Source organism: Mus caroli, unplaced genomic scaffold (assembly GCF_978045245.1).
Source record: "Mus caroli unplaced genomic scaffold, Mus_caroli_1 scaffold_1, whole genome shotgun sequence".
NCBI lineage: Eukaryota > Metazoa > Chordata > Mammalia > Rodentia > Muridae > Mus > Mus caroli.
In genome coordinates, this window is record NW_028227256.1 from 160,019,669 (window position 1) to 160,045,809 (window position 26,141).

General features: G+C 40.0%; 1 protein-coding gene across 4 annotated transcripts in view; it reads right to left on the reverse strand.

The window, feature by feature from the left end:
* Positions 1 to 26,141, reverse strand: part of Dnm3 (dynamin 3) — a 482,789-nt gene that overhangs the window by 335,663 nt on the left and 120,985 nt on the right. For all 4 annotated transcript variants that reach the window (XM_029478095.2, XM_029478106.2, XM_085842512.1 and 1 more), the window contains exons 4-6: positions 25,936 to 26,139; positions 1,154 to 1,252; positions 418 to 578 (exon numbers count right to left, since the gene is read on the reverse strand). In XM_029478095.2, coding sequence (XP_029333955.1) covers positions 418 to 578; positions 1,154 to 1,252; positions 25,936 to 26,139 — 464 coding nt within the window. The remainder of the gene's footprint in view (positions 1 to 417; positions 579 to 1,153; positions 1,253 to 25,935; positions 26,140 to 26,141) is intronic.

A 26,141-nucleotide genomic window follows, 5' to 3' on the forward strand; every position in this document is an offset into this window, starting at 1 on the left:
CAATAAAGATTTAATAAAACCATAAAACAGTTCATGGAAGACTCTAACCTAACCATCACAGCTGAACATTTGAAACAGATCCTAAGAGACTACCTTGTCAGAGCTGTGTAAGTTTAGCTTAAGTTACTGTATACGTGAGTGAGAGCATGTTCACACGTGTGTCTGCTGTTCACTGTTCCTAAATCGGAGTGTGGTTTTTCTTTGGATACTCTCAACGACACTGAGGTGGATTCATTTCAATGAGAATGCTAAGTGGTCTAAATGGTGGTAAATTGTCTAAATAATTAGTGTTGAAAATTATTATCAAAAGCAGAGTGAGTCTTACCTGGGCAAAATAAAATTTTATAATAAGGAATATTCATTCTGGTAATCTATACCGTTCGTAATTATACTTACTGCTGAAAAGAATAATTTTACCTGATTCAGGACCTTCTGGAGGTGTGGGGTCCCCATACGATCAGCAATGTGTCTGTATGCCGGGTGAGAAAGAAAAAATTTCCTTTCTGCCAACATGGCTGCCTTAATGTCTTTCTTTCCATCTATGTCCTTCTGGCTTCTGTTGACCACCCCCACGTAGCCTGAAACGAAACACAAACTCATGGGATTTGGCACACTTCCTGCCATTTATTCCAGAGAAACTTCAAGGCTCTCTACCAGGCAAAATTAGTTTTAAAGCCTAAAGCCTGTGTCTTCTTACAGCATTCCATCCAAGACCTCACTGTACAAAAAAGCCACTAGTTTGGCTACTGATAGATCGTTGACATCAACAGAATGATATCCGTCACTTTTTAAAGCTCTACACACTTTAAGAAACTACATCTCGACTGTTGTATCATATAGCAGGCAAGTTAATATCAGACTTAAAACAAAACGGTGTATATTTATGTAGCCTGTGATGAATATTTATAACCTTCCTTTGAGCTCCTTCCTTTCCATGTTTTCCTATTCCTGTTATTTTAAGACATAGTTCCCTTCTTATAATGTTCTTTAATACAACACTTGGGAGCAGTGTGCCATTCCGTATAAAGTATGGTTAATAATAAATCACTCCCTTTTAACAGAGGAAGAAGTGAAGCCAAGCCTCCCTGTGGCTTGCCAGTCATTTCTCTGCCATTTTATAAAAGGCAGGCCTGGAAAAACCACAGTATATTACCCCTGCGAAGAGGCAGCAGCTTGTTCTCCAGTACATCCCTGGCATCTGTTCCTTCATCCATGAGATCCAGCTTGGTGATCACGCCAATGGTCCTCAGACCTGTATCATAAACAAACACAATTCTCACTAGACGGCTTACAAAAATCACTAGCCAATACTAGGGGCTTAAGTGTCTCAGCACTACATGTAAGGCTTGGAATCCAGGCCCTTCTCATCCCGGTTTCTCTGTAGCTCTCTTGCCTTGCAGTCTGTGGTCACACAAGTCTACTGATCATCTGTGTGCTAAAGGGGGAGGGCTTACTTACAAACCCACTCATCCAGGAGATAATTTTCCATCCAAGAGAGAAAATCAGCCACATCACAAAAGTACTTCTAAATACAGCCATGTTTCACTTAATCACGGGGACATTTTCTGAGAGATCTGCTGTGTGTAGAATACATCACTGTGCAATGCAGTCTTTGTAGAGTGTACTTATGTAAAGTAAGTAGCACCGAGCAGTGTCTCAATGAGGCCTCCTGGTGTAAACAAGAAATGCAACTAGCCTGCAGCCACTCTAAGATGGGATAAGGTTTATGCTTGATGTGTGTGCATGCACATGTGTGTAGGGGCATGCACATTCGTGTGTGTTCATGCATGTGGACATCCAGAAACAACCCCAGGTATTGCTTCTCAGGAACCATTGACCCTCCCCTCTTTTTCTCTACTAATAAGCTCTCTTGTTGGCTTAGAACTAAGTAGGCTAAGCAAGTCCCAGGAATTCATTTATCTCTGCTTTCTCAGCACTGGGGTTGCAAGCATACAACACTATGCCTGGCTTTTTGCATGTGAGTTCTGGAGCTCAAACTCAGGAATTGTGTGGCAAGGCATGAGCCCTTTCAACTGAGCTGTAACCCAGCCCCTCGGCACATTTTATGACTAGGAGGAGAAAGAAAATAGCTCTTAGTAAAGAAATGAGTAACACAGTCAACCATTCCCATTCCCAAGCTTTATGTGCATGCGTGATTGAACGTGTGATACCCTCCTTACATTGACAGAGGAGTGGGCATATCCACAGCAGCATCACCACAAACACGAGGAAGGAGTTTCACTGTGGTGGTGAGAAGGCAATGATGTCACTGGGCTCTAAGAATTTTTAAGTTCCACAATGATCTCACGAGACTACTCTCATAGATATGCATCCCACCATGAATGAAAACGTTATAAAGCATTGTAACTGTACAAGTTACACACACAAAGCAAAGGATGAGAGAGACAGAAATTTTCATTATTTTTATCAGTATCCTAGACGTAAAAGAAGCCTTTGGTTTGTAAAGAATCAAACATCATAGAAACGCTCAGATAAAGCAGAGGCAACAATGTTAGTCCAGTGGTCAGGAGATGAGGTTGATGAATATGCAGAAAAATACCTATAAAAACAAAATAAATGCCTATGAAGATACAATGCCTGAACAATTAGTGTCCCAGAGAGGAGAGCCCATGCAGAAATAGTCTGGAATTAAGAAGATCCTATTCAAGAAAAATGTCCCAGAAGTGAAAGGTATGATTTTAGAAGTTGAATGAACTCAGAGAGTACCCAGCACAAAGTGAGAACATAAGCAATTTGTCACATCAGTGTCAGATTTCAAACCACTAGAAACAGAATGTTCCAGAAATTCTGCCAGATGCATTTAAAAAGGGAGCCGCATGGAAACGGTTGGGAGTCACAGCCACCTCAGCCTTCCCAGAAGCAAACTGGAAACCCAAAAGCAGCAGAGAAATTGTTTCAAAATTCAGAAGGAAAAAAAAATAACCTAGATTCTAATTTATCAATAAATGTGACAGAAGAAAAAAAAAAAACTTAGTACAGTCTTGCAAAATCCCAGAGTATTTAAGCTCCTTTCATTTTTTAGGTACCTAGTAAGGTGGGTACCCTACAAAACAAGGGGGTCATCTGAAGAAGAAATGAGAGCTAGGCGCTGTATGGTGTCTTCAGCAGTAGGGTTGCACCCACTTTTCCTGGAAGGCACCAAAGCCAACAGCAATAGCCTATATTGTTTTTAGCGGGTAGGAGGATCTCCTGAATTCCCTTATCCAGTAGCTGCAAGGGTTTTTCCTGTGTGCCGCTGAGGTTTTTATTGGATAGATAGTCTATAGGTTTTGGGAGAAGCACTGTCCCCTCAAGTGGCATATTTTTAATTAAATATATATGCATATATTATGTGTAATTTTAAGTAAATAAAAAATAATTCACTATGGCTTTATCAAACACCCAGAGGGTTATTTATTGCTCCTCTTCTTCTCTCCATCTGGGTTTAGAAACAAGTATGCATCTCTGTTTAAGTGCATGTATCTATGGGAGAGTGATGTAAGGACTTTTAAGTTTTCTTCCTCCACACTACAAAGCCAAATAAAAATTCAAAGCTTTTAAATATCGAGAAGTAGCAGTATAAACCTATTACATAGAGATAGGGAGGCAAATACCAACTGCAACAGCTATTCTATAGATTGAGTTGGTACTTCAGGAAAATCAGGAATCAGGAGGGATGGAGTCAAAGAGATAGAATCAAATATGTGTGTGTGTGTGTGTGTAATATTAATATATAACATATTAAATATATGTTAAATGTGTCTGTATGTATGTGTGTGACTTTAAGGAATATATATGTAGAATTTAATTTTTAAAAATCTTGTCATAAAGCACTTCTTTCCTACTGTATCTAAAAAGGCAGCCAAATCCTCTCTTAGTGAGGTAGTGTACCAGAAATGGAGAAGAGGCCTATTTTCTTTTTCTTCACATTTGGTTCCACAAATAGGCAGCTTAAAATAATCAATGAATGAACTCCTGCTGGCAGAACCAAAGCCTGCATTGATGGATCTCAAAAAGCCATTGTCAAAAGCGATTTCAAAGGCTTTCAAGGCATGCCCCTGGGAATGTAAAGACCTGCCTAAAACAAAACACATTGTTGATCCCTGATCCTGTGCCAGCCTCATTAGGAACTCAAAACGAAAACCATATGAGATACGATGACACAGGTTGAGGAGGACTGAGAGGAAAATACACTATCCTGGGGTGGGGGTGGGGGTCACAGCCTCTACCCATGGAGCTGGAGTTCTATAAATCCAGCAACCTGGCTCCATGTTTAATCAGACTTATATTTCTGCACCTCATTTCTCAGACTCTTTAAGTAATAGCTGTGTTCTTTGACAGTTTAGTCGTAGCATCTAGTTCTCCTTCTCGATAGATAGAACTAGGGGTTAGCAGCAAGTCAGAATCCTGGACATGGGGGTGATTTTCAGATTAGGAAGAGGTGTCTTTAGTGGTGAGTGAAGAGCTGGCTACAGGTTAAGAACAAAACCAAACAACTCAATCAAAATGGAGTGTAGAACTAAAGCGAGAATCACAACTGAGGAATCTCGAACGGCTGAGAAGCACCTAAAGAATTGTTCAAAGTCCTTAGTGATCAGAGAAATGCAAATCAAAACGACCCTGAGATTCCACCTTATACCAATCAGAATGGCTTAAGATCAAAACCTCAGGTGACAACACATGTTGGAGAGGATGTGGAGAAAGAGGAACACTTCTCCATTGCTGGTGGGATTGCAAACTGGTACAACCACTCTGGAAATCAATCTGGAGGTTCCTCAAATAGATCTACCTGAAGATTCAGCTATACCACTCTTGGGAATATACCCAAAAGATGTCCTACCATGCCACAGGGGCATGTGTTCCACTACGTTCATAGTGGCCTTATTTATGATAGCCAGAAGCTGGAAACAACCCAGATGTCCCACAACAGAAGAATGGACACAGAAAAAGTGGTTCATTTACACAGTGGAATACTACTCAGCTGTTAAGAATGGGGACATCCTGAGTTTTTGAAGGCAAATGGATGGAACTTGAAAATATCATCCTGAGTGAGGTAACTCAGACCCAAAAGCACATGCATGGTCTGTACTCACTAATAAGTGAATATTAGTCAAAAAAATAAAAAATAAAAGGAAAGAATACCCAAGATACAGTCCATAGAACTCAAAAAAGTCAACAAGCAGAAGTGCCTGAGTAAGGATGCCTCAATCCCTCTTGAGAGGGAGGAGAAAGCAATCACAAGTGGGGAGGGAGAGAGGGACTTGGGAGAGGGGAACCTGATCTGGTATTGGGTGAGGGAAAAGGACTGAAGCCCTGAGGGCCAGCAGAAAGAATGGAAATAGGCAACCTAGGGAGATAGGAGGCTGGGGGGACACTCCAGAATACACCAGAGATCTGGGAGGTGAGAGACTCTTGGGACTCAAACGGAGGGACCTTAGATGAAATACCAGACAGTAGGGAGAGGAAACTTATAGAACCCACCTCCAGCAGGATGACAGGTCTCCAAGTAAGAGTGAGGGGGCTATCCCACAGTCATAACTGACCCACAATTGTTCCTGTCTGAAAGAATTACAGGGATGGAAATGGAAAGGAGCCTAAGGAAAAGAAGGTCCAGTGACAGGCCCAAAGTGGGATCCAGCTCAAGTGGAGGTACCAAGGCCTGACACTATTACTGAGGCTATGGAGTCCTCACAAAAAGGGACCTAGCATGACCGCACTCCAGAAGACCCAACAAGCAGCTGAAAGAGTCAGATGCAGATATCTGCACCCAACCAATGGACAGAAGCAGCTGATCCCTGTTGTTGACTTAGGGAAGGCTGAAAGAAGCTGAGGAGAAGGGTGATCCTGTAGGAGGACCAGCAGTTTCAATTAATCTGGACCCCTGAGATCTCTCAAACACTACCACCAAACAGACAGCATACACCAGCAGATATGAGACCCCCAACACACATACAGTAGATGACTGCCAGATCTGTGTTCATTCAGAGATGATGCACCTAACCCTCAAGAGACTGGTGGCCACAGGTTGTTTAAAGGTCAGTTGGGGTGGGGGCTGGAGACATCCACGTGGAGACATGGGGGTGGGGAGGACGTATGGGATGTGGAACAGTCAGAGGATGGACGGGGGCTAGGGGAATACAATATGGAGTGTAAAAAAAGAATAAATAAAAAAGAAAGAAGAAAAAAGAAAAGAAAAGAAAAAGAACGCACCTTATCCTCTTGATAAAACAAAAAGTTCAGACCTGTTAAAGTTTTTATTATCATATCTCCACTACACTTTTCTTTTCAATAAACGACTGTCATGATTCTGAGAAGCAGTGACCCTGGGCTTGACCTTGAGATGCACAGGCATCTCCAAAGCTGCTGCTTAGGTCGTCGGGAGGTTCAGTGCACTGACTTAGGAAGGGAACTCTTGACCCTTCTCAGCTCTGGGCTGCTCATTTCTTCATCAGTAGGAAACTGAATCTGTCAGCTGGGGAGCCGTACACTCCAGTTCCCTGCTGTCCAGGACTGGTTAATACCACGCTCCTTGCCAAAAGATGGCCTTTCTAAAGAAGTTTTATGTGCACCCTGGCTCATCACAAAAGGGGAGAAGATAATGAATGATTCTGGAGTCTAAGCTAGACCAGCACGGGGCTAGCCTGGCAGGCAAAGGTCTCAGACTCATCTTCATAACAAGTCAAAGCCTAAATGGCCAAGGCCAGCAACAATGCCTTGCACATCTGTCAGACATAAGATCCCAGTGAATGATACTGCCAAATAGTTTTGGTGAGATAGGTGAAGAAACTACACTTCTACTTTACAAAAGGAGACACTTAGAACGGGAGACCTCCTCGGGAACCAGACTTAGAGTGGGGAAGCCTAGCTTGTGCTTCCATAAGGCAATCCTTGAAGTGTTAAAGGGAATGTTGTTGTTATCCCGGGACAATAAAGTCTGGTTTCCCAACTGATGTCCCGACAGATGAGAAAACTAGTGTTTGGTGTTGTAGCAGAAGAAGCTAAACAATGCTGAACATACTGTAAACACCACGAGAGTTCAGAGCAAGACACCTCCACACTGTGGGCATGCACATGTGTGTATGCATGTACATACACATGTGTGTGCATGCATGTGCGTATGCATATGTGCGCATGTGTGTGTGTGTGTGTGTGTGTGTGTGTGTGTGTGAAGTCATTCCTATAGGTGATAAACACAGTGGGAATTTACTTAATGAGCCAAATAACTTAATGAAAACACAAAGTTATCTATTTTTATCAGGCTCATATAGAAGTTGACATACAAGTTCTAGAGAAGTAGTTCCATGATAAAATTCTTCCATGCCACCTAGGCTCACTGCCAGTACACAGTGATTTATTCGGAGGAGGCTGCCATTTCTTCCATTCATGTGTGCTACTAAACATCTAATTAAGACGTGGAGCAAAACTAAGCCAACATTATCAGTTGCCGGAAAAGCAATCTGAAACACAGTACACATTAAATAACAACAATAAAAAATAGACCCTATAGGAGGAATGCAAAAATATACACAGAAAAATTAAAAACATACTTATTAAATTATATGTACTTCAGTTTGTGCATGGTTTAGGTTTAGGTGGGGTCGGGGGTGAAATAAATGTAGCCTTTTCTGTTTGGCAATGGTTATTGAATATTTTATTTCTGAAAGCAGTCAGTGGTGAATAGAAAGGGTTTAACCTATTTTTCCATAAGTTTTCCATGAATTTTATTTTCTTGTTACTTTGAACTCTGCTGAAAACAGTTCTTCTCATTTTCAAAGTCATCAGTTAACATTATTTCATGTGTTACTGGGTAAGATGTTAAGTACATAGAATAAAGCATTGAAAATCTATGCTGGCAGAAGAAACGCTATGTTGTTCTTGTTCACTAGAATAGTTCAGAGAAAAAGCCAAGTATTGGGAAATTGTAATGTCTGAAAAGGAGAATGGGGAGAAATGTATAAGAAAAGGGGGAAGAAGAGAGAGAAGGAACAAAGAACAAAGGATTATTTCAAAAGTTAGAAAATCTGCACACAGTGCTTTTTTGGCTGAGATGTTTTACTCCAAAACAGAACTGAGACATAAAAGAGACAAGTGACCGGAGTGCACCTAAGCCTCCTGCTGTGGGTCAGCGGCACAGGCTTCCTTAAATTTAACATCCAAGTCCCATTTACCAGTGAGTCGCAATGTACCTTATGTCAGTCCTGTGGTTAAGACTGATCTAAAGGGATATACACAGAGCTGGCATGTACCACTTGTAGAGTTGGTCCGTATGACCTCTCCCACATCTGTCCCTAAATGTCTGTTTGCCTTTTGTTTTGCTGGATGGAGTCCTAGCAGATCACGAGGTGGTTGAGGGTGGCGGGATGGAAAGAGCCTGGATCTGTGAATGACATCATGGAGAAGGATACCACATCTAGGCTGACTACACTTACGCCTGAGTCTGACTACCACTGTGCACTGATATGTGCGCTCCATCTTTGAAGAGGAGAGCTGGTGTAATGAATACCTGACATAGAAAGGCTGAAAGGCAGAGAAACGATTACTGCAGGTCAGTTAGAAAGCTCATTTGTGTTCTAAAATGACTTCAGTCTGGATCACATGATGGCTTGTGAAAGTTACCACTGGAAATATCCAGAGTGCTCATTCATCTTGATTGTTCCTTGCCACTTAAAACAAAATGTTCCGAAAACATATTAGTCATACAAGAAATTTATCATTTTGTAAATAGAATCACGAGATTCAAAAATCTATAAAGTCTGTTGATCTTTTAAAATCTCACATGTACTTATGACTCAAATAATAGAAAAAATAAAAGTCAATTAAGAATTTTTCAGTAGGCAAATCATCAATAATTTCTGCCTCAAACTATAATAATAATGGGATTCAGACATATACTTCTTTGGTGAATGTTGCAGTGTGTGTCTGTGTGTATCTGTGCATGTGCATGTGTGTTCATGTTTATGGGTGCACATGTCAGAAGGCATGCACAGGCACATGTGATCACATTCATGTAGAGATCATAGGTTGAGGCCACGTATCTTCCTCCATCACTCTCCACCGTATGTACTGAGGCAGTATGAACCTAGAATTAGCTAATACTAGGCACTTGAACCTAGAATTAGCTAATCTAGCTAGTTGTCCTTCTCTAAGTATCTCCTGTCTCTACCTCCCATGTGTCGAGGACAGGCTACCACACCCATCCAACATTTATATAGGTACCAGGGATCTCATCTCTGGTCCTCACGTTTGCATGTCAAGCACTTTACTCACTGAGAGAGTATCTCCCTAACCTTAGACAGACCTCTCTTTTATAAACTTTAGGAAACTAGACATGCACTAATATGAGAACTGGTTCAGACATTGGGCAACATGTTTCACAGAACTGTGATAGAGAGAAAAGAAAAACAAAATAACCTTCAGCAGCCACTTTCTACCTGGTAGCACTTTTCAGGCTGTGAAATAGGAGTATGCCATCCAAGGAGACAGCATTAGTCATGCTTAGTTCAGGAGACACAGGCTAGCATTTAAGGATACTGAGATGTTAGTCTTTGCAGAATAGTGGGCTACATAAGAAGGAGACAAGACAAGAAAGAGCTCCAGAAATTTTCATGGGGGTTCTTCAAGTCTCTGTAAACAGAGGGGCACATTTGGTACAAACTCCATGTGGCTGGCAGACAAAAGAAAATATCTAGGATGCTCTAAGGCAAATAATTCCCAGAACTTTCATAGGAATGGGAGTCATTTGAGATCCTACTGGCAAACACAGACAGGACATGGAAGATGGGACACAAGAGACATCAGATGGGCCAAGCCTCAGGAAACACTTCCTGTTTGAAAACAGGAAAATCATGCAACCAACAACAACAACCATCAAACAAACTGATCTTCAGGTAATGTAGCTAATTCTAAAACCAAGTCCAGTACACTTTTGCAAGAAAACAATAAAACTCAGAACTCAATAAAGTAAAATTCAAAATATCTAACATTTAGGGGTAGGGAGATGGCTCAGTGCTTAAGAGTGCTTGCTGCGCATGCAGAGGATTCAAGTTTAGGTTCAGGCAGCCATATCAGGGAGTTCAGAGCTGCCTCTAAGTCCAGCCCTAGGAGATCCCATGCCCTCTTCTGGCCTAATCGGGTACCACACTTATATACACATACTCCTACACAGATGCACATACATACACATACTCTTAAAAACTATTTTTTTTAAAAAAACCATATCATACATAAACTCATATCAGGAAGCTTTCTATACAATTCTAAACTATTTTGAAATTAGGGAATAGGTCTTGATATAACCATGGTCTATAAAAGAGCTCACAAGGAACATTTAGGATACAAACAATCTTCAATTTACTACGATTCAGCTTAGAATGATTTTTAAAGTATGATTCATTTGTGTACACTTATATGTATTTAGGCATGTGCACACATTCCACAACACGCATGTGAGGGTCATTTCTTTCCTTTCTCCATGTGGGCCCCAGAGATCCCAGGTCAGAGCTGGGTAACAGTATCGTTACCCACTGAACCTTCTCACCATCCCAAGGATGTCTGGACTCTATGATAGTACAAAGCAAGACACAGTCACCCATATTCTGAATTTTACATATTGATCCTTTTCTGCACAAGGCATCTGTCGTACAATATATGGGTCTATGGTACTAATCAGTGACAGAAATCTACAACTGGGCATCCCAGGAAGTAAGCAACTGGCTCTCAGCTGTATATTCTGATGCTAAGCTGTGCTGCTGTTCCATAGACTAAGTATATTGGTGGCATTTTAAGTTTTATGGTATTTCCAACTTGTGCTGGCTATGTTTATAACTTTACCATATGTGAAGGATCATCTATACTCTGAACTGAGTAAAATAAAAGCTCACCATATCAAAATGTTTGGTATATATCTACACTGAAGCTTAGAAGTTTTCAGATGCTATCACCAACTAATGAAGGTTTTAAACACACCAATTTCTATATTAAGAAATTACAGGGGGGATTAAATTCAATGTAATAAGTATTAGTAATAAAGAGCAGAAATGAACGGAATGGGATATAAATAAGTAACAAAAATAATCAATTAAATCCAAAGATTGATTTTTTTTTGAAAAGATCAGTTACATTGTTTATTTTTACTCCGCAACTCGACTTTTACAGGAGCCCTCAGCCAAAGCAAGAAGGGAAAATCAAATGTATACATCTGTGAAGAAAACAGGGGTTGGTTGTTTGTCTTAGATGAAAGACAAATTTTACACTCAACATGATTCTATATGTAGAATATTTCAAAGAACCAACAAAATCTATAAGAGTCAAACAAGTAAGTTTATTAAGATTGCAAAAATAAGGCCAAGATACAAAAAGAACTTATATACTGTGCTTATACTAGCAATCAAAAGATATAAAATACTAGGGGTATACCTAATGAATTTTATATGGAAAATGTAAACTGAAAATTATATATGATAAAAAGACTTAAATAGAAAGAAAAAACACATGTGTTGATTGGAGCATTCAATACTGTTAAGATTATTTTTTCCACATTAGTATGTAATTGTGCTACCCAATAAAACTTATTATAATAATAAAAGTGCTCCCCACATGTGAGATTTTTTTCAGAGAAAAGCTATTAGCCATATGAAACTGGGTACTGAAATACAGAAATGTAATGGATTTTGAAATTTGATTTACATTAAACTAATTTAAAATGTAATAGCCTCATGTGGACAGAGAATAATATACAGGATGGCAGGAGCTATAGAGTTAATGCTATTCCAAACAAAACCCTAGTAAATTTGTTGTAGAAACTGAAAAGCCCATAGCATTTCTATTATAAGTCATAATATATGTGTGTGCATGTGTATGGCTATATGGTGGTTTGGATATACTTGGCCCATAGAAAGTAGTACTGTTCAGAGGCGTGGCATTGTTGACAGACGTCTGTCCCTGTGGAGGTGGGCTTTGGAGGTCTCCTCCTAGGCTCAGGCTATACCCGTTACAGAAGAGTGCTTCCTCCTAGCTGCCTGGAAGTCATTTACCTTCAAATCAAGATGCAGAACTCTCAACTCCTTTTCCAGCCATGTGTCTGCCTAGATACTACCATGCTTCCTGCTATGATGATAATGGACTAAACCTCTGAAACTGCAATCTAGCCCCAATTAAATGTTTGTACTTATAAGAGTTGCCTTGGTCATGGTGTCTCAATGAAAGCCAAACTAAATATGTGTGTATGTATATTAATATATGTACATATATATACATGTATACACACACATATATATGTATGTATATATATATGTATATATATATATATATATATATATATATAGAGAGAGAGAGAGAGAGAGAGAGAGAGAGAGAGAGACTGTTTCAAACCTTGCTACAAAGCTCTGGTAATCACAGCAGTGTAATACAGGCACAAGGATAGTTAGACAAATGGAATAATGCAGAGAATTTGGAATTCTAGATAGATATATAATAATTTATCAATAAAATATGAAGCATATAATATATAACTATGCATATACATACATGTATAATTGGCTTTGGTCAAAGATATTTGTATAGCTCAATGGAGAGGAGATAATCTGTTTAATATACAAATGAACTCAGAACTGAGTCTCTGATCTTTCACTGTATACACACACACACACACACACACACACACACACACTGATCATAGGCCTAAATTTAAGCTAAAACTGTAAAACTGTAAAAGAATGGAAGAAAAGTTTCTATAAATGCAGAGAGAAAGTATGCAGTACATAAGGAAAACTGGTGACTTGAACATGAAAATGAAAATATGTTCTAGGGTCAAGGTTCAGGAATGTAAAACAGTAAGCTACAAAGTGAGAGAACACACTCACAATGTATGATGAAAGATATACAGATAAAAACAGTGTATTTTGAAAACCTAACTTAATTCTAAGAAGACAACAGTTTAATTTAAAAATATGCAAAGGGGTTATAATGTAGCTCAGGGAGGGAGAATTTGCTTAGAAACTGTGTTTTAATTCCCAGCAACACAAAATAATCAGTAGGGGAAGGGGAGAAATAAGTAAGTAGGCAAAAGATCAAATAGACATTTCATAAAACAGTCCATACAAATGACGAATGGTGACACAGAACGACTGCCAGTGTGGCACTCCAGAGAAAGGCAAGGCAGTACCACAGGGCATCCAAATGACAGCAACTGAAACTAGCAAGGTGTAATGTCTGTCGGCATGTGCAAAGTCCAGGACACTCAGCTACCGATACTGGTGATAAACACTGTGTGTGGCTCTTCGGTTGTTAACGTGTGTTCATGCACAATTCCCTTTCTTGATTGTTTTCCCAAGTGAAATAACATGTGTGAATATAAAAACCATGTACGTTGATAGTTGTGCCAGCTTTATTGGTGATTCTTCAAAACTGGAAATAGCCTAACGCTGTCTTCACAGGTAAGTGCATCATCAAAACATGGTGCAGACACAGGAAAATGCAGGTCAGCAGCCCAGAAACATGACTGCCCAGGCCTGCAGCAGTGGAGGGATCTCAAGAGAAAGGCAGGCATGATGAGTGCTCATATACCGCCCCATTTCAGCAAAACTTGAGAAAGTACAAATGTACAGAGATAGAAAGCCGTTTCCCTGACTTCCTGAAGCCAAGAGTGTGGTGGGCTGGTGGAGCCTGGCTTGAGAGTTAGCACAAGGGAATCTTTGTGCATGATGGAAATGTTCTCCAACGCAGTTGTGGCAAACAGAACAAGGACTCTGAGTTCACACTTACAACATATACACCTCTGTGTGAGACTCTGGTCCACAGAAGTCTTAGCTAGGCAGGGGGAGAGAGAGAGACAGAGAGAGAGAGAGAGAGAGACAGACAGACAGACAGACAGACAGACAGAGACAGAGAGAGAGAGAGAGAGAGAGAGAGAGGGAGGGAGAGAGAGACAGACAGAGAGAGAGACAGAGAGGGACAGAGAGGGACAGAGAGAGAGAGAGAACTGGGTGGTAGAGGTGTTATGTTTGCATCAAAGGAACACAGAATAAAACAGATTTAAGAGCTAAGTCTAGAGAAATCTCTAGGCACAGTTGTTTATGTGTAGAAGTAATGAGAAGCAGATAGTCAAGAAAGAAAAGGCCTTCCCAAAAAGACTGAACCTTAAAACCACACTTAATGCCTCACGTTTGTATGAGAAGTAGGCAGATATTGAAAGCTGTTTCTCTCAAGAAAGGCAAGAACCCCCACTTCTACTGCAGTTATGACGTAAGGAAAATGAGCAAGGAAGAGACTCCCAGATGTTGGTTGGTTTGGTTGGTTGGTGTTTGTTTTGTTTTGTTTTGTTTTGTTTTGTTTTGTTTTGTTTTGTTTTGTTTTGTTGTTGCTGTTGTTTTTATGACCAAGTTTACATAGCTATTAAGTGGGCAAGCCAAAACTCAAACTGGCAGCATGGCTCCTCCTCGGCTTGTGCTATTAACCACCGTTTCAATATGTAATTCTTGTGTTGTTACGGTTTCATTCATGTAAATTCTTATTAAGGCAAAGTTTCCTGGGAACGTGTCTGTTATTTTAGCAGAACAGCTTGTGCTTTTGTTCCAGCTTGCAGCTGCTTCCCAGTCTGGCCTAGCTCACACGTGAGACACACACACACACACACACACACACACACACACACACACACACACACACACTGAGGCTGTTAGCACCCTAGTTCTCCTCACTACCCTTAGCTGCACCACTATCCACTATTCAGGCAGAGCTGGTATGTATGCAGAAAACTTGTGTGCAGTTCTCTGGGGCTCCATCCCTGAGCCCTTACACTCACATTTTCACATGCATGCCCTGTTGGCAGTTCTCCCTTGCACAGCCATATCCTATATGGGATAAAACCTGGAATTCCTGTGCTCTTTACAGAAATGCACTGTTATTCTCCTCTCTTATCCAGAACCCCAAGCCTGAAACACTTCATTTCCCTAAAACTTACGGGTCTTATTGTTTTAATACCCTCCTTCCTTCCACAGTCCACCTCTCAAACCACTCGTAGGATATCCTAGAACAATTACACATAGTTCTAGGATGTATAAACACTCCACCTCCCTCTCTTCCACCCCTCAACCCCACTTCTAAATGTATCGTCTTTCCAGATACGTACAGTAAGGATTTAGGGGTCTAGCTGCACACACTCTCTCTAACTTCACTTTGCTTTGTTGGAAAAAAATAGAGTTTTACTATCCATACCATCAATACTATCCACAGTATAAAACAAGCTCTCAATAAATGTTGGGAATATACACGAGAGTGAGCAGGATGGGAGGGAAGAAAGGAGAGAGGGTTGGAGGGAGGGAGGGAGGGAGGGAGGGAGGGAGGGAGGGAGGGAGGGAGGGAGGGAGGGAGGGAGGGAGAGAGGGAGGGAGGGAGGGAAGGACAAGGGGGGGAGAGAAGAATTGTGGGGCTTCATTTGGTTGGTTTGGATCATGTTTTATTTATACTGTTAAGAAACATCTATGTCAATTTACTCTGCTTGTATATTTAGGAGATGGCTTGCAGACTGTTTTCATAGAAACATTGAGAAAGTTGCTTTGTTAATAGGGATGTTAAAAACAAATGCTCCTATCCAAATCTAAGAGTAAGATGTAATTGCACAGGCAACTTTAGCACTTTCTCTGTTTCTCTCAGTTTTTATCCCCCCCCCCAACTCATGCACGCAAGTGTGTGTGTGTGTGTGTGTGTGTGTGTGTGTGTCTGTGCGTTTGCATTGCTGTTAAGCCTATGGCCTCAGGCAAGCTATACATATTATGCATTCTCTCTAAGCAATACCCCCAGCTCTCTTTTTATGTTCCTTTCTTTCCTTTCCTTTTCTTTTCTTTTTTTTTTCTTTCTTTTCTTTGTCACTTTTAGACAGTCTCCCTTAGCTCCACCAGCTGGCTGGTCTTTATTCATTCTGTCACCCAGGCAGGGTGGAACTTACGATCCTCCTGCCTGAACCTCCAATCAGTTGGGCTTACCTGCCTGTGAACTCAAACCCAGTTTTAGTTGTATTTTTAATTTGAATTTTGAAAACAGAAATCCTGAGAGCACATTTATTCTATAATATCAAGGTCACCTTAATTAAGTGTTCTCAGTTTGCTGTAACTCCTGTTGCAGTAAAGGTAACGTCTGAGAAAATATTCATGCTACTACTTTGCAGTTAAATCAACAGAAATAAGGAATATATTTTACGCTTTCTCTTTTTTTTTTCTTTTAGTCATTCCTATGAATAGTGTTTCTTTTCCTACATTAAGTTTCTAGATTCTAATTCCACAAAGCAGCTCAAGGAAGGTTTAAGCTTCTTCAAGCCATGTCTTTATAGTGACCCCCAGTGGCAAAGGAATGAATGAATATATTGGTGTAAGTAACCCACACCTGCCTGTCTACAAGGACAATAACAAGTTCCATCTTAACAGCACATTTACATTGTCAAATTTTGCTTCTTTGTTCTTGTTTTTAAAATAATCCAAATCTCTCACACATACACACATACACGAACACACATGAACACACAAACTCCAAACATATTCATTCATGGTTTATGACTGTGGCCATTTTATTTCCCCAACCAAAAATAGAATATACACAGAATATGTATCATTATTTGAATTATTTTTCCTGAGGAAAACTTTATTATGATTGCTTTCTGCTGCTCTGATAAACCACTGATCAAAGGTGATTTAGGAAGGAAAGTGTTTATTTCAGCTTAAAGGTTAAAGGTTCTCTCTTCATCAAGAGAAGCCATGGCAAGGAGCGTGAGGCAGGAGCTTGAAGGAGAACCATAGAGAAATGCTGCCTACTGGCTTGCTCTTGGGCTCCAGGAGACCTGCCTTTTCTGGCCCTGGTCTACCTGGTCCTGCAGTGGGCTGGACCCTCCTATACTACTTGGCAATGAAGGAACTGCCCACAGACACTTCTACAGGCCATCTGTAGGAGGCAGCCCCTCAGTTGAGACTCCCTCTTCTCAAGTGTTTCAACTGGACAATGAAGATTAGACCTGATCCTTTGAGGTCTAAATAATATCCAAATTACATTTTTTGTTGTTTCTTAACCTTGACTTATTCCCAAAACAAATAAGATATTAAGAAGCAAATCGGCTTCCATAATAAGAAAATTGCTGATTATTGAAGTAATTGTAGAGATGTGATGAGCTGGAAAAAGTCCAAGGCATAGGAAGTTCATAGGAGTACCCAGTTAAGGAGACTGGACTTGATATTGAAAGAAAAATTAAATGAAAATTAGCATAATAAACTGTCTAGTTGAATAATATTGCCTTTATGAGGAAGGACTTACTAAAATAGAATATTTGGTTTTAAAGAAGATAAGGAAATACCTAATGAGTCTTCCACAATAGAACATAAAAATAGAATGGGCCAATAGATGTTACCATGGATAGAGAGAAAAGTGGGTGGGACAAAAAAAATGGATCATTATTGTGAATGTGAGTGTGTGAGTGCACGTGCACACGGGTGCACACGTGCACACATATGTCATAGTATGTAAGTGGAAGGTCAGAGGCACCTTTTGAGAGGTGGCTCTCTCATTTCATCTTGGGTTTGAGGAACACCCAATGAGTTATTTTGCTGGCCTTTAAGTTGTTTTTTTTCCAAGACAGAAATGAAAGTTCTTAACTGCTCTTAGGCAAGCCTGTGTATGTGGGAGATGATCTACCTCTCTGCAATGTATCAACGGATAGCATCATATTGAATACATCTATCTGAATTATATAGGCATAAAACCCAAATTACATGAATAAACCATGTGAAATAGAGTAGTTGCTGTGTAAAGCAGTAGCCTGCACTGAGATATCACAGGGCTAGGACTGTGGAGTCTAACGATGACTTAACCCATCCACTTCCTATGCCAGTCCCATGGGAATGTAAGACCTATGTGTTTGTGGCCCTTGATGTCTACGGAGCAGAGAGACACCTGCTTTCTTCAAAGCCTTGTTCAAGCCTGGTAAATTCTCAATATAAAAGGATGAGTAACTGGACAGAAGTGATATAGACAATTTTTCAAAAACAACAAATCTTTTGATTTAAACCAATATTCTTAGCACTTTCTTCATTTGTAAAATAAAAAAATCAGACTTTATAGTTTGCATTCATGTTAAAAATAAATTCAAAAGTGAATTCTTAAAGCAAAAATATGTTACATACATTCTTTCTCCTTAAAAAGCAATACATATTCATACCTATTAATTTAATATCCGTGTTATTTATATTCATTTTATTATAATTACTTAATTTTTATTAATTTTCTTTTCTTTTTGAAGTTTCAATCTCATTACTTTATTTCTCTTCTCCCTTGCCTGCCCCCAAAGCCTTCCATATACCTCTCCTTGCTCTATCAAGGCTGATCATTTGCTATTGGATAACCAATTGGTAGGCTCCTGCCAGGGCAAGATGGTTTTTCCTACTCTCAGAATTCTTTAGTTGCCTGTAGTTCTTTGTATAGGGCTCAAGCCTTATGGGCTTTCCTCTGTCAAGTTTGACATGTCTGTTGTCTTCATGTCTATATAATTAAGGCAAAATCTCACAGTAAAGATGAGAATCCAATTCTGGGGAAGGAATTGATGCAGAAACAAACACAGTGCCTGAAAAAAATGGGTTTTCTGCTTAGAACATTCCTATATTTGTTGCTTATATTTGTTGCTCATTCTATCATGAGGGTTGACTGAGTTCCCAGATATGGGAAGTTTCTTCTTAGCTTAGCACTCCAAGGTTCTCTCTGATTAGACAACAGAGGGGACACCTGCTAAATAGTGCTGAAGGCCATATCGGCTTGTGGACTTCAGCTTTGCCAGGTTGAAAAGGAAGACAGGAGAAAAAAAAACCCTAGCCTCCTGCTAAGTAGCTAAATGAGGTCTATTCTTGCCCAATTCATAAATTATCTCAAGGGAAAATGGCTCCCTCTTTGCCAGCCAGAGGTCTAACATTCTTCATGGGTTGATTTTTTACACTCCAGGAAGATGTGTGGCTATGGCAGATTCAGAAACAAAATTCATTTGGCTGTGAAATAAATCACCATGAAAGGAGTCTGCAGACCCATCTCCCTCCCAGCAAGGCCTTTGAGCAGCCCTCCATTGCGGGTGACAGGCTTGATGGGTAATGTTAAAATACTGCTGTCCTCCAAAGACAAAAAGGCACAGTGACAGTCTCCCTTGGCAATGAACTTGTATCCAAGTAATAAATCAAGACCCACCACAAAATGTGAGTGCCTGTCATGATGAACTGCCCCACTTAAGGTCTAGCTGTACCTATAAAGCACAGATGTCCACTGTGAACATACGCTGAGCTGAAGGGTAAACATTGCGTCACTATTACACAACCATTAAAACCTATCAGGAGAGGTGGCCCTTGAGCCGTCATAAATAAATTTAATGTGGCTTTTAAAGGAATCTCCCTACTAATCAATCTTTGGGCCTCGATTGCTTGCATCCAGATCTCACCGTTCATATTGTTCAGATGGAAAAACAATACAATCTTCTCCTAAAACCAGGACTTGCAAAGGTACACAACTGTACCTACCTCATCCCCCCTCCCTTAAGTCAGTTATCTACCTGATCTATTTATCTTCTCTTTATATTCTCTGCATGTATCTCATCATGGTCTCTTTTGTCAACTATTCCCATCATCAATACACAAGGAAGTTGTGACATTGCCAATTTTTAAAAATGTCCTCTTAATCTTTCACAACCATTGCCACTGAAATCTTCCTTTTGTCCTTGGTGAAACTTAAAAATGTTAACTGTAGTTCTTGTCTCTATTTCATCATAGTCAACATTTCTTGAATGTTTCCTTACCATGGCTACCTTGTTAATACCACCAAGGACTTTTATACACCAAGTTCAATGGCCAACTCTCCCTTCCCATCTCCACTAGTGAGAACCTAACATTCTGCTGTGTACACCAAGATTAGAGGAAGTGATGTCATCAGGCCATTTCAATGTTGCTTTCTTTCTGTTTACCACTGGACCATCTAAACTTATCAATGGGAATGAATGCAGTGATAAGAAGGCCACTCACACACGGAAGCAGCTTCACAGCATTTCTAGGCAGCTTTGATCCAAGGTTGAAAATACACTGTGAAGACTTGACTAAAGAAGAGAAGCAAAGAAATATGGTACCCTCCTGTGTATGTCTTTGGGTGAATATAGACTAGTTCATTATTTCATAAAGAATGTCACTACACTACAGCCACCAGTGCCCACCCCTGTGCTCCTTCTGACTCTATCATTGTGCTTTTTCACAGGTTCTGAGCTGTAGACCTGATTGGCCTATCTACACTTCACTCTTCTTAACCTTGCTATAGGTTTTGGCAAAACCAATAACATTCTCCTCCCCTCCCCCCGAGACAGGGTTTCTCTGTGTAGCCCTGACTGTTCTGGAACTGCCCTCAAACTCAGAGATCCATCTGCCTCTGCCTCCCAAGTGCTGGGATTAAAGGCATGCTCCACCACTGTCCAGCTAACATTCTCCTTCTTAAAGATCTCTTTGTCTTAGCTTCTAGAATACAATGCCTACTTGGTTCTCTGTCACTTCTCCATGACTTCTATTTCTCTCCTGTCACTAGAGGTCTTCCAGGCTCCTTCTCTGGCTCTCCTCTTTTTTTTTTTTTCCTAAATACATTTGCACCCTAAATTATCACAACTGAAAGCTCAAGACTCTAGATATTACCTGAATCTATCTGTTAGGCCTGTTGTAACAAACTGGTGACTTAAAACAACAAGAATTTGTTGTCCCGCAATTCTAGAAAACTTAAGTCAAAAGTCAAGATGCCAGTAATGCTACATTCCCTCCAAAGTCTCTAGGGGGTGCTAATTTGCTCTGTTGCTATGGATTGTGATGCTCTACACTGGCCCCAAAGTCTGCTGCCCCCAGGGATGAGAAGATCTTCAGGTACACCAAGTGATGCTGCGTGACCTTGCTCCTTAATTTAAAACTATTGGTTGAATAAAGATGCCTACAGCCTATAGCTGGGCAGAAGAGAGATAGGCAGGGTTTTGATACCCCTGGTTTGGGGTCTGAGGCAGGGCCACACAAGGAGAGGAGTGAGAAAGTGGAGAGAGAAGAAGATACCAACGTGGTAAAGGGATCAGTCATGAGGGTTGGCCACGAAGGCTGGCTAGTCAGAGTAAGAGCAGCATGGGCAGAACATGGCAAGTCATGTTGGCAAGGAAATAGACATAAGAGCATAGAGGATACAAATCTGCCCAGCTCTAGTGCTTTAAAAGTTTATTATTCATATAAGCATTTTATGTTCTTTATTTGAGAACTAGATGATCAAAGGTGCGGTAAAAACCCCCGGTTGAGATGAACTATTTATTACATCAAGGGAAGGATCTTTCCTTGACTCTTCCAACTTGTCTTGGCATCAGTTGTTCTCTTGCTTGTGTCAACCATAACTCAATCCCCATCTTCATCTCCACATGACCTTCTTCCCTGCCTCTCTGTGTCTCAAATATCTTACTCTTTGTTTGTCTATAAGGATATAAGTCATTGCCATTATGGCCCTATCCTAAACCCACTCTTGTCTCAAGATCCTTAGTAACACCTGAAATATGCATACTATTTAGCCTGTTTCTTTTCTAGATGTGTCCGTTTTAAACAGAATAATGCACATAATTTATAATTAACTTTTCAATATAAACTTTCCAACCAACTACATGTTTGGATACCCTTCAGTCATACTTTGATGAAAATGGCTTCTCTATGTCAAGTATTCTTGATTTAGTAGAAAGTAGAACTTCTATAATAGACTACTCTCAAAAAAAAAAAGAATCTGTATAATTTGGTGTCTTGGTGAATATAATTTTAGTTCATATACACTTGAATAGAGAATAATCCCTTGTGGTCTAAATAGGTCAACATTTTTAGTTGGCCAAGGGAAAATTTTTAGAAAAGATATATGTGGCATGCTGAGGCGAGACCAGGCAAATCAACCCTGAGGGCCAACGGGAACAGATGTCACAGCTAGACTGTCCTCACCATGTAACTCAGAGGCGTTCACATGGAAAGTTGCTGGCTACAGCAATTGTGCAGCGTGAAGGATGTCTGTGGGAATGCTGGAGTAAATACCTTTGAAAAGGCCATTTTCCCTGAAGCACTGAGTAAGAACATGGCCAAAAATGCCAAAATCAACTTTTTCAAAACTGCATAATTAAAGACAGGCTTGCAATGATCTGAAGGGCATTCATCCCAGAAAAACAGATTAATCTCAATAAAAACAACAGGCTGGGTGGTATATTGACCTGTCCTGCTGCCCTCTCCAGCTCCCTGATCTCTATTCATCTTCATCCAACCTCTGCCACCAGGGTAAAAACTGGCTTCCTGGTGAGTCTGGACAAAGCAGATGGGCCTGGAGAGTACCAAAATTATGATCTGTAAAACAATTATTATTATTTAACCTATAGAACAATTCCCTAAAAGCTGCTCTCCCTGTAGCTCTTCCTTATTTAACCTGACTGAGAGCCTACATGGTGTGAAAAACCTCTACCCCAGGGAGTATTTGTCAAAAATAATCAGTGGCAATTATTTAAAACTGTAGCTGCTTCAGGCAGTGAGAACAAATGTGACAAAGAAACATCGAAGCAAAAAAAGAAAAAAGAAAAAAGAAAAGTTTGAAATGAGAAATTCACAAAGGCCTTTAAATGTTTATGCATAAGCATAATCAGAATCGGCATAGGAGAACCCTAAATTTTCATCTACTTGGGCTCTGTATTAGCAGAAAGTGAAGATGAAGGTGGATCTGTAAATTTGGAGCATTAGTGCCATATACAACGAGTCTTCGGTAAATGCTGAGAGAACTGTTCACTCTGCTGTAAAGAACTTGCTGTAGAGTGATTAGCCATCTGTGAAGGGAACTGAGCAAGACTGCATACAGCAGAGAATGTTGGTTCAGGAAAAGTGCTAACCAAGCAAGTAACAACATCTGTAAAAAGAAAAATATCTTGGGTTGGGGGAGGAACATGAGTGGCAGTGTGGGCAGAATCTGCCCAAACACACTACTCAACAACAATAAAAATATATATGAAGAAATTATGACTCATATAAATGAAAATAACCAAAATTAATAGAAATTATTCCTGAAGATATCAGACAATGGAAGAAGGAGGGTTTTCTTCTTCTCTGCCTGCTTGTGCTTATTTGCAGCACATCTGTTGGAACCTACTTCTTCAAGATTCCAGCTCCTATAGAAAACCAGCTGAAATACCTAGCCTCACGGATCTGAGCAGCTACCAGATCCTTGGACTTCCCATTCACAGATGGCCACTGTTGGGTTAGTTGTACTGCAGACTGTAAGTCAGTTCATTAATTTCCCTGAATCTACAGAAACATTCCATCAGTTCTGGGGCACTACAGAGCCCTGACTAATATAGTGTGTTTAATGTATAAAGGAAGCTATGTTTGTTTAAAGAAATCAAATATGTGATCCAACTGCATACTGTCTACAATAGACATATTTGGTTTCAAAATGACTAAAACAGTTGAATGTAAGGAATGGAGAGGGTATGCCACTCAAGCATCAGCCACATGAGAATTGGAAGGTCACCAACATGAAACAAAATAGATGTTTCTCAAGGGCATCACGTGGTGATAAAAGATTAAGAAGAAATGACTATTAGAAATGCATCTAAAAACATTAACAACCCTCCCCTGGGAGGACACTAACATAAAGAAAAATAATAGATGATTCAACAATAATGGAGACTTGAATGCCACCCTCTCTATAAGAGAACACCACACAGAAGAAGATCAACAAGAAAATAGCAAATCTAAACAATCCTAAAACCCAAAACCTAACTAGACCTAACAAACATTTATGGAATATGTAGCCCAGCAACAACACAGGGAACATTTAATTTGTCATTGTGTTTTCCTTTACTAGATTTGTGTGAATCATGAGGATGGCAGAAAGAATAATACAAATTGCTACCACCTGTATACAGAGTCTGTATCAGAAAAGAATAAGTGTCAAGAGGATGAAGGTCAAGGTAGAATAAAGGAGGAGTCAGGGACTAGGTATGGTTTCATCTGCACTTGTGCAGGAAGCTTTATCTGGTTTGATTACATGTGGATTGCTCGGGAACTAATGACACTACAGTCAACTGTAGAAAGACTATCTGTGCCCTAACTCTACAACTATAGCCTTGCCTCCTGGGGACTAAATGCCTGTGGAAAAGCACAGTATAGTATCATTTTAATAGCTACATTGCAGTCTGTATCTACAAGATAACTTTCCTGGGTCACTGGTACTACAGAGGGAGTCCTGGTGTAGGCCCTTATCTGAGTACTGATAGCCTTCATCTGCATTGTTCTAAGCCTTCATCTCAAGGATGATGGGGAAAGCCAGACAGAAAGAAGCCAATTATTATTTCAGAACTTGGGGAAAGCCCCAGCACTGGAGTCCCAGGGACATAGACAGAGTTGAAAATAGCAGAGGTGCTTCATACAGGATACTAGTAGAGCTCCAGACCCTATCTCCACCTTCTATAATGCACAGCTACCTTGCTTCAACCTCAGTAGAGTGCTCAATTGCTTTCAAAAGCAGCTGAATCAGGTGGTCTTCAGACTCGGACCTTAGGAAATGTCATATGAAATCAGAGAGATTAATAAAGTCTATGTATTATACCTAGTGATAAAGATTACTTTCCTTCCATCCTACTGGTGCAATCTTGCTCTTGGATTTAAATACATTGGATACATAGTCTACCATAGGCTAGGTTAAGAGAGGATATCCATTCTAGTAGCTTGGAAATTCTACTAACAAAAGTGATCAGGTCACAGCCCAGTTGCTGTATGTAAAGTCTTCTAACCAATGGATTCCAATCCTGTACATGCATCAGCTCTTCAGTGTTTTGCCCTTAGCAAGGAACAGGTGGGAGAAAGTCATCACATATTTGACAAAGGCCTCTAGCATCTGAGACAAAGGCCACCAGAAAACAATGCACTCTAAGATTAAGTGCATCATAAAAGAAGAATATGAAAAGGTTCTAATTAAAATCCTTAATCACTGCACTAGTGAAAACAAGAGCAATCTGCTATTTGTAAAACATAAAAATAACATGCATAAAATAAGAAAATGCTCTTGGAACCTCAGAAATATCACAAATGAAAAACTAATTAGAGGAGAAGATCTAATTGAATAAATCATGCAAGTATGAAGTACAAAAAGACCTAAGGGTGTACGTTAGAAGAACAGTTCAGAGGAGAGAAGACACGGTAAGAATTTAAAAATCAAAGACAATAAATAAAAGGGGAGGATTAACCAGAGCAAAACTTGAAAGTCCTAGGATTGCGGACCACACATCTCCATGTTGAAAGAGCACACACACACACACACACACACACACACACACATCAGGGTGTGCAGCTGGGGTCTTTGAAGATGGTCATTTCTCAACTCAGAGAAGGGAAAAATTAAAACAGCAGCACAAGGAAGAGATTTTTCTGGATTCTGATCTACAAATGACAAGAAAAAAAAAGTCCCTGATGTTAAAAATATGCCAAACAAATACAAACTAAATAACCTGTTATCCGTTTTGTTATTGTTGATATCTCCTGCTTTCAATGAACAGTAAACAAAAGGCAGTAGAAAGTGTTCTCATCAGGACATTTGTTAAACTCCCACAATAACTAAGTAAGCATAATCCTTCCGTTGCAGAGTTTATTTTATTAACCCTTAAAACTAAACACTCCGTGAGGTTTGACAGTGTCTATGTTCCTGGCTTTCATTTAATGTTATTTTTAATTATGTAGTGTTTGACTGTTTTCCTAGTTATTCTTCTACCAGCATCCAAAATATAAGATATCTACCAACACTGACCTTGCAGAAATCAAGTCATGAGAATCTGGGCTACCTGGGCATATGACCAAAACTCTTGGATTCTTGCAATGATTCTTTCATCTGGGAATAGTCATATATACTCACCTTGAGGATCAACTTCTTTGGCTAGCTTCAGTGCATCCGAGTTCGCAAGATCGGTGTTGGCTGGTGTGACAGCCAAAATCAGACAGTTCTCCCTTGTGATGAACTGCATAATCATATCTCTGATCTGATACTCAATATCCGGCGGCTGGTCTCCCACAGGCACTTTCGTAATTCCAGGTAGGTCGATTAGCGTTAGATTTAACACT